The sequence below is a fragment of the Beta vulgaris genome, chromosome 9 (assembly GCF_026745355.1).
Source record: "Beta vulgaris subsp. vulgaris cultivar EL10 chromosome 9, EL10.2, whole genome shotgun sequence".
NCBI classification, from domain to species: Eukaryota; Viridiplantae; Streptophyta; class Magnoliopsida; order Caryophyllales; family Amaranthaceae; genus Beta; species Beta vulgaris.
Window position 1 is genome coordinate 48,177,119 of NC_079210.1, and position 8,796 is coordinate 48,185,914.

Consider the following 8,796-nt stretch of genomic DNA (forward strand, 5'->3'; position numbering starts at 1 on the left):
ATCTATTGGCCCATCATATACCTGGTTTGATGTGCCACAAAATCTGCTGGCTCGATATGTGGATTGATACGAACCGACCCTTGCATAACCTCCACACTCTAGGTATGGCCCAATGGCGGAAGCCTTATAGTTTAGAGCCCAAAGCTCAGTATACAAAAACAAGTTACACAATATCAGAATATATTATTATGAAAAAATGTAGCCCTCTATAGCAAACCTTTCAAGATCCGTCACTGATATGGCGTATGGGGCTCAATCGCAAATGGGTAACCCTTTGAGAGAGAACGGTCGTCAAGAGAGTAAAAGTACAACCCGTCATAAACTCGCAAGTTCAAGACCGGGCCTGTTTACGAGCCTCGTGCCTATCTAAAAGCCTCGTGACTCGTTCTTTCCAAAAAAAATCAACAATGGCGGCTTCTTTTTGCCTCCATATTCCAAATTTAACCTTTACCCCTCTTCACTATTCTCCCAAAATCAAAATCAAAATCAAAATCAACCAAAAGTAATATAGTTTGAGGAGAGAGAAAATGAGAACAATAGGAGAAGAAGAAGAGGTTTACAATTGGAGAGAAGTGCAGTTACCATCATTGATACCCAAAGTATCTGAGCCAGAATTAGAGAGAGAAACTGGAGAGAGAAGAAGAGGAAGAGATGTGTTAATTGCAGTGGATCATGGGCCCAATAGCAAGCATGCCTTTGATTGGGCCTTGGCCCATTTTTGCCGCCTCGCTGATACTCTTCATCTTATTCATGCTGTTTCCAGTTTGTTTTCTTTTTTCACCTTTTTTTTTTTTAAATTTTGATTATATGGGTTTTATCTTTGTTGATTGTGATTAATAAAATTGAGGATTTGAGGATGTTTGATTTATGATCAGGTGTGAAAAATGAGGAAGTTTGCCAAGCAACAGAGGTGCTTATGGACAAATTAGCCGTCGAGGCTTTTCAGACCGACATGGTGAGTTTAACGATCCGTAGATTATGCACACGTCTGTATGGTGAGGAAGGTGCATACATGTACATGGCTAACAAGGCAATTGTACATGAACACGTGTACATGACTAACAAGCCAATCGTACATGAACACGTGTAACATTGCTAACAAGACAAATGAACATATTTACATTTCTGTTAGTATATTCGTATGTGCTCATTGGGATTTGGTATGTATGTTCATAACATAATGCGTGATGTTCATCGTGCACACATTTCATACCATACGAACGTGTCTGCCTACTAATTTGCATGAGTTTAAGTTTTAAATTTTAGCCCTTTTTTAATTATTTCACTTCTTTTGTTTGATTCGTCTCAATTTAAAGATTTCAAATATTAATTTTTTATAATTTTTACTTTTACGTATTTAGAGATGTCTACGTTCAAAAGACAAATGTGAAAAAACGAAATTGTGCAATTCTAAAAACATGAGGATCTAAGGATGTATTAAGCTGAACAAAATCTCATACTACTATAAGACTAGTAAAATGAGGGTAACTTGTTCTCCTAGAAGACCCATTATCTAAAAGTGGCCCGTCTAACTTATAAATTGACCTTCTTAGGGTACAAAGTAAGGTGGACTTACGATAATTTTATTGTAAGTTTACTAGTTGTGTTAATTATGACAATTAGCCTATGGAATCTTACATGCGCTCTACTTTGGCTTATTGGAGATTTGAGAGTTTTCTGTTTTATTTGATTGTAGTTGGGTTAATCATCTTTCTTTTGTAATCTAATCATTGATGGAGGAGGTTAATTGGAGTCGGGGATGGAATAAGTATGATATTAGAGATTGAGTTATGTATTTCTTTTGCAGATTGATATTTATGTTGTTGTGTTTTACGAATTAGTAGTGTTGAGTTGTGCTAAGAGTTTCTGATACTGCATTTTGTCTAATTATAGAGACAGTGGTAGCGACACGCCTATTATCAAAGTAACGTGGGAAGGTTAAACAAACTTTTCTAAACATGAAGAGATTAAACAATGTGTCAACTATTTTTGGATGAAGCAGTAGTTGGTAAAGTTGTTTCGGTGATACATTGACACACTTATAAAGTGATGCATCTTCATCTCAATTTTGCATTTTTTCTTACCAAGATTGTCTATTGTCAATAAGGAACCTGTCTTTAGTATGCATATAGTTGATGGTATTGGTACTTGATGGTATTGGTACTTGATGCAATGCAGGCATGCAGCCATGCCATTAAGCTTTCAATCTTCTAGCAACCAAATAATGTAAAGAGGAGTATTCAAGGAAGTCAACAGTTTTCTTGAATCTTAAGCAAATTTCTTAAGAACGGAAGAAGGGATTTCGATGGTTGTAGTTACAGTACAAGTTTCTGTATACTTCCTATGAACTGTGAAGTTGCGCTAGTATCAATACTCCTTAGGGAAGGATGAAGCCTTACTTTATACTATCTATATAGACCAGGCCTATATATTTAGAAGGTTAAACCTCACTACTAAATAGATTAGGCCTATATACTTTTCTTACCCAAAACAAGTCCCAACTTGAAACCAAAAAACTGGTGTTGAGTTCAGGTAGGGATATTAAGATGTGAAGTTCTGACTCGATGTAAGCAGTGAAATTAAAACCTTTTCGGATATGATCTCTTACATAATGAAAATCAAGCTCTAAATGCTTGGTGCAGCCCATGAAAGACTGAGTTGTGTACAATAGAGTGAGCTGTTTTATTGTCACAATATAAAGAGATAGCCTTAGAAATGCAAATTTTCGAGTCTTCTAAAACGCCATTAAACCACACTAGTGCACTGGTAGTATTTTATATACTTTTGTATTTTGATTCATTAGATGACTTGGACATTGTCTTTTGACTTTCAGTTTTCCAAGATACTAAGGACTCCCTGGAATAACTCAATAGTCAATGCTCTGTGAGAGACCTTCCGGAGAAGGCACATGAATCCAAGTCTGCATTACCTATGTCGCTTGAAAACAGCTTTGGCTTTTGGAAACTGAAACGGAAAACCTCAGTATCCATCCATTTGTGGGCTTCATTACCATAATAAGATCTACAGTAGGGTTTTGGAAACAGAGAAGTTTCTGAAACGGTGAGACTTTATATCACAGATATTCTCGTACTTCATAGTGTATCACGATAGCTAGTGATGCTGAGATCTCCTTGTGGGTTGTAGTATAAACCCATAAACCCCAATCAAGTGTACCTCTAAGGTATTTCTCCACATGGAGGGCAGCCTCACAATGTGGCACCTCTAGGCAGCTCATATATTGACTTGGTGTTGAAAGCTAGGTCAATTTTGCCAAGATTAAGGTAGAGGAGCCTTCCTATGAGTCTTCTTTATTGTTATGGATTAGACAACAGTGAACCTTGATTTGTGGATAGCTTCACAGGCTCTAGAAAAGGATATTTAGTCTCTCTACATTGGGCTAATTTTGTTCAGCTCGGAATATTTAATAATACTTTCTTTGTTCAACCATTTTGCTTCCCCAAAAAATTATCTCATTTCTCCCAATTTTTGATTGTGAATTCTCTATCAAGTTCTGTCTCCAAATAAGCAATAATTATTCATCATCCGCTAGTATGGGTAGATGATCTTAGATACTCCAGCACTAAACAACATTTTCCATCTACTTCTTTATGAAACAGAGAATAGTTATTTTTTGCTGCTTGAAATCTCTTCCAAGCAAAAACTTTGTGAGCTCAATGTTCCACTGTGTGGATGGCTGCTTCAATCCATAAAGACTATTCTTGAGCTTGCGAAATTTCCCAGCTGACACATTTGAATATGCAAATTTTCCAGCTGGAACCTTTGATAAATCTTCTTGAGGTCTCATATAAACTTTTTCTTCTAGAAATCCATGCAGTAAGGAATTGTTCTTATCTAGTTGGTTCAAGTTCTATTTTCTTAGGGTAGCAAGAGCAATTAGAACTCGCACATTAGCAAATTCGGATACCGCAGAAAATGTATGTTCGCCATTTTTTTCCGTCACGTTGATTGTTTCTGTTAGCCACAACTTTTCAGTTTGTATCTAGTTTTATCAACCCGTCTGAAACTATTGCTCTCTTGTCATTTGGTAAATCATTGATTTCCTAAGTTGCATTCCTCTCAAGAGCTTCAAGCTCGCCTTTTGGGACCCTGCTCGTTGTGAGGCTTCTTTGTAATTGTTTGTTCTGGCACCCAAAGGACATTTCTTAGTGACACCAGAAACCCAGGGGGGTGTAACTTTTTGTTATCTCTAGAATATGGACCGAAAAAGGAGACACGTTTGTGTTGCTATGGTTCTTTCTCCCAGGTCTTGTGTACTCATAGTCTTTCAAACTCTCCAGCAGATATCTAATTCTTGTAGAATTTTTGGTTTATTCTACAGTTTCACTGTTGTCTATTCTCAATACATTTGCTATTCCTCTACTGAAACTTCTCAGTTATTTCTTGCTGCTTTAAGATCATCTTCACATATCATATTGCCATCATGCCATGTTCCTCTTAATTACTCATAGTCAAGGAAAGGAAATATTTTCTTGGAAAACTTCAACTCTACTTTGAAATCTTCTTTTCTTCTCAAGATAAAAAGGTTTATATCCTATTTGTGCCTAGGGATGACTAACTAACACACTCCTTAGTCCTTATCTCTTTTGCTTCAAATTTATCAGCCTTTCATATGATAGTTACCACCCTATCACTACACTAGACAATAAATTGATCAAATGTGTTTCTGCTAAGATGCCTGCTCCGGTGCTCCCCATAGACAATATGGGAGAAACCGCTATGAATTTGAAGTGCCCTAGTAGTTTCAAGTAAAAATGTGTATTTTCTTTTTGTTCTTTCTTTCTGCTGGGGTAATTCTATGATGCTTTTATCATGCACTATAAGCTAAGAGGTTGTCACTCTGAGATTGCAATCTGAGTTCCATTGTCACTAAGGACTTAAACCTTGGCGTTAATGTGGTTCTTCACAGGCTCTAGTATCCTTGTAAGCTAGGTTGTCACACTGAGATTGCAATCTGATTTGTTCAGCTGGGAATATTTAATATATACTTTCTTTGTTCAACCATTTTGCTTACCCCCAAAATTATCTCATTTCTCCCAATTTGTGATTGTGAATTCTCTATCATGTTCTGTCTCCAAATAAGCAATAATTATTCATCATCCGCTAGTATGGTAGATAATCTTAGATACTCCAGTACTAAACAACATTTTCCATCTACTTCTCTATGAAACAGAGCATAGTTATTTTTTGCTGCTTGAAATCTCTTCCAAGCAAAAACTTTGTGAGCTCAATGTTCCACTGTGTGGATGGCTGCTTCAATCCATAAAGACTATTCTTGAGCTTGCGAAATTTCCCAGCTGACACATTTGAATATGCAAATTTTCCAGCTGGAACCTTTCATAAATCTTCTCGAGGTCTCATATAAACTTTTTCTTCTAGAAATCCATGCAATAAGGCATGTTTTTATCTAGTTGGTTCAAGTTCTATTTTCTTAGGGTAGCAAGAGCAATAAGAACTCGCGCATTAGCAAATTTGGATACCGCAGAAAATGTATGTTTGCAATTTTTTTCCGTCACATTGATTGTTTCTTTTAGCCACAACTTTTCAGCTTGTATCTAGTTTTATAAACCCGTCTGAAACTATTACTCTCTTGTCATTTGGTAAATCATTGATTTCCTAAGTTGCATTCCTCTCAAGAGCTTCAAGCTCGCCTTTTGGGACCCTGCTCGTTGTGAGGCTTCTTTGTAATTGTTTTTTCTGGCACCCAAAGGACATTTCTTAGTGACACCAGAAATTCAGGGGGGTGTAACTTTTTGTATCCTCTAGAATACGGACCGAAAAAGGAGACATGTTTGCATTGCTATGGTTCTTTCTCCCAGGTCTTGTGTACTCATAGTCTTTCAAACTCTCTAGCAGATATCTACTTGTAGAATTTTTGGTTTATTCTACAGTTTCACCGTTGTCTATTCTCACTACATTTGCTATTCCTCTACTGAAACTTCTCAGTTATTTCTTGCTGCTTTAAGATCATCTTCACATATCATATTGCCATCAAGCCATGTTCCTCTTAATTACTCATAGTCAAGGAAAGGAAATATTTTCTTGGAAAACTTCAACTAGACTTTGAAATCTTCTTTTCTTCTCAAGATAAAAAGGTTTATATCCTATTTGTGCCTAGGGATAAGTAACTAACACACTCCTTAGTCCTTATCTCTTTTGCTTCAAATTTATCAGCCTTTCATATGACAGTTTCCACCCTATCACTACACTAGACAATAAATTGATCATATGTGTTTCTGCCAAGATGCCTGCTCCCCTTAGACAATATGGGAGAAACCGCTATGAATTTGAAGTGCCCTAGTAATTTCAAGTAAAAACCTGTATTTTCTTTTTGTTCTTTCTTTCTGCTGGGGTAATTCTGTGATGCTTTTATCATGCACTATAAGCTAAGATGTTGTCACACTGAGATTGCAATCTGAGTTCCATTGTCACTAAGGATTTAAACCTTGGCGTTAATGTGGTTCTTCACAGGCTCTAGTATCCTTTTCAGGATTTCCCTTACTTACTGCTATACATATCAACAAATGTGTCTCAAGTATCTCTACTAAGAGTCATCTACGACAGTAAGTATTTTCTTCCCATTAAGGTAGATTTCCTTTAGGGTCCCCATGAGTCCTGATGAACTAGATCAAAAATATGCTTTGTATGCTAAGAAAGGTTGGTATGCTGATATGTACAGAGAGATATGTGAATAAGCAATAAATGGTATACCTTCTCTCTTCTACTTGTGAGCTATTTACATGTGGCGTATGTGGTTGCTGGATCCCCCTTGTATAACACGGGGGGGCTGGTTTAGTTATTGGGCGCAGCTCCTTCACTTTGGTATTTTTTTTCATTTGCCTATCCTTTTGACGCTCTTGGACTGGTATCTATAATAGGCTCAAGTGGATGGCTGTTAGGGATTCAAACAATAATTATTCGAAAGAAGGATGTCTACTTGCAGTCACTAGCATAAGAATCAAGATTAATTTATCATGGGTTGTTATTTGTTCCAATCGAATATCCACGCGCTCTTTTGAGAACTGACCCTGGCCTCTTTTTTCTTTCCAATGTTCAGGTGAAGACTGTCGCTAGGATAGTGGAAGGCGATGCAGGGAAGGTCATCTGCAAGGAAGCAGAGAGGTTGAAGCCTGCTGCTGTGATCATGGGTTCCAGAGGTAGAGGATTGGTTCAAAGGTACATACTTACCTGACTAATGCATTGCAGGAATACATAGATTTCACATCCTTTTAAGCTTATTTTATTTGGTGCAACATCTCTTAAGCTTTCTTTAACAAGTTTCCCAATGTTGTGTCCACTAGTGTGTTGCAAGGGAGTGTTGGTGAATATTGCATCCATCACTGTAAAACCGCGCCAATCATAATTGTTCCTGGGAAAGGTATTGTTCTCAAATCTGTTACTGAAGTTAATCTAGTTACGTAATACTGGAAATCGGAATCGCTGATGCAGTTGCTTGGTATGCAGATGTGGGCGAGCAATCAGCGATTTGATCGAGGGAAGAGTTGTAAATTCTGATTGTTTTTCAGTTTGTAGTTAACTGTATGCATCTGTAGTTACTGGAGTGTGATTGTATCTGGTATGTGTTACATTTTAAACCCGAACTTTAAACAACCTGGATACAAAACTGAACCCATTTACATATTTTGTAACTTATAGTATCTCTGCAGTCTTCTGATATATTTGTAGCATAACCAAAAATTTGTTCGAAACTAAAGCGAGATTCCAAATCGATTGTTCCAATTTGTCAGTGTTAAACTGTTAATATACCAAAAGTTATGGATTATATATTGTTCATATACAAGGGCAGTGTAATTTCTAATAAAAATAAGATGAGAATTGTTTATATATTAGGAGGTTCGAGTAATAATATCAATAGGTTTGAGTTATTTAGCTCAATTAATGTATAAAAAAGTTACTCTTATGAACAAATGTAGTTACTTGTACGAATAAAAGTAGTTATTTTGACGAGAATGTTACTCAACAATAAAATAGTTTTGCTCATACAAACAAAAGGGGGTATTAACTAGTTTACTTTTAGGAACGAATGAGGTTTTTTATATGAAGAAATGGGGACACGAAATTACATTGTAAACAATTGGGGTTATTATTAGATAGGGTGGATGTTATTTATATGAACGAATTAGGTTTTTTTTATGACAAAATGGGGTTACTCGTATGATTAAATGAGGTTATGTATAATTAAACAGATTCAGGTTACTCTAAAAAAAATTAGTTGGTTACTCATATAATATGTTGAGGTAACCCTAACCAATGAAAGGTGTTACTCTTATAAGAAATAGAGTTACTCATATGAATAAATGTGGTTACTCTTATGAACAAATGAAGTTACTCGTGTGAAAAAATGTGATAATTCATAATTGTAAAAGAACGTTACTCTTATGAAAAAGCGGGGTTATTTTTGCAAGAAAAGAGGATAATGATCAGTTTATTCTTATGAACAAATGATCGATGTTACTCGTAAGAATAATGAAGATACTTTTGTTAACTATTGGGATAGCTCATATTACTAAATATATGGTCATCCTATAATTAAAAGAATTAGTCATATAATTGAATGTAATCGCCCTACTAGACGAGGTTACTCTTAGCAATAAAAGGATTTACAATTATAAGGAAATGAAGAACTTTTATAACAAAAATAAATACCAATCTTATTCTCGTGAAATAATGTATTACTAATATGAATAAATATAGTTATTTATGTGAACATTGGGGGTGCTCATATGATTAATTGAGGTTATTGATACGAATAAATGA

The 8,796-nt window shown here is 35.9% G+C and overlaps 1 protein-coding gene across 1 annotated transcript; it reads left to right on the forward strand.

The window, feature by feature from the left end:
* The first annotated feature begins 387 nt into the window (after nt 1-387).
* On the forward strand, nt 388-7,695 carry LOC104904336 (hypothetical protein). The gene is made up of 5 exons (XM_010692558.4): nt 388-762; nt 876-955; nt 7,076-7,194; nt 7,320-7,396; nt 7,483-7,695. The coding sequence occupies exons 1-5, from the start codon at nt 528-530 to the stop codon at nt 7,506-7,508; spliced, it is 537 nt and encodes a 178-aa protein (XP_010690860.1). The 5' UTR covers nt 388-527; the 3' UTR covers nt 7,509-7,695.
* The last annotated feature ends 1,101 nt before the right edge of the window (nt 7,696-8,796 follow it).

Excerpts from the sequence above, each read along its gene's own strand:
- LOC104904336 (XM_010692558.4), top strand. The coding sequence starts at position 528 with ATGAGAACAATAGGAGAAGAAGAAGAGGTTTACAATTGGAGAGAAGTG. Across the intron at positions 7,195-7,319 it reads GGTAGAGGATTGGTTCAAAG|TGTGTTGCAAGGGAGTGTTG; the intron begins GTACATACTTAC and ends TGTGTCCACTAG. Across the intron at positions 7,397-7,482 it reads CATAATTGTTCCTGGGAAAG|ATGTGGGCGAGCAATCAGCG; the intron begins GTATTGTTCTCA and ends CTTGGTATGCAG.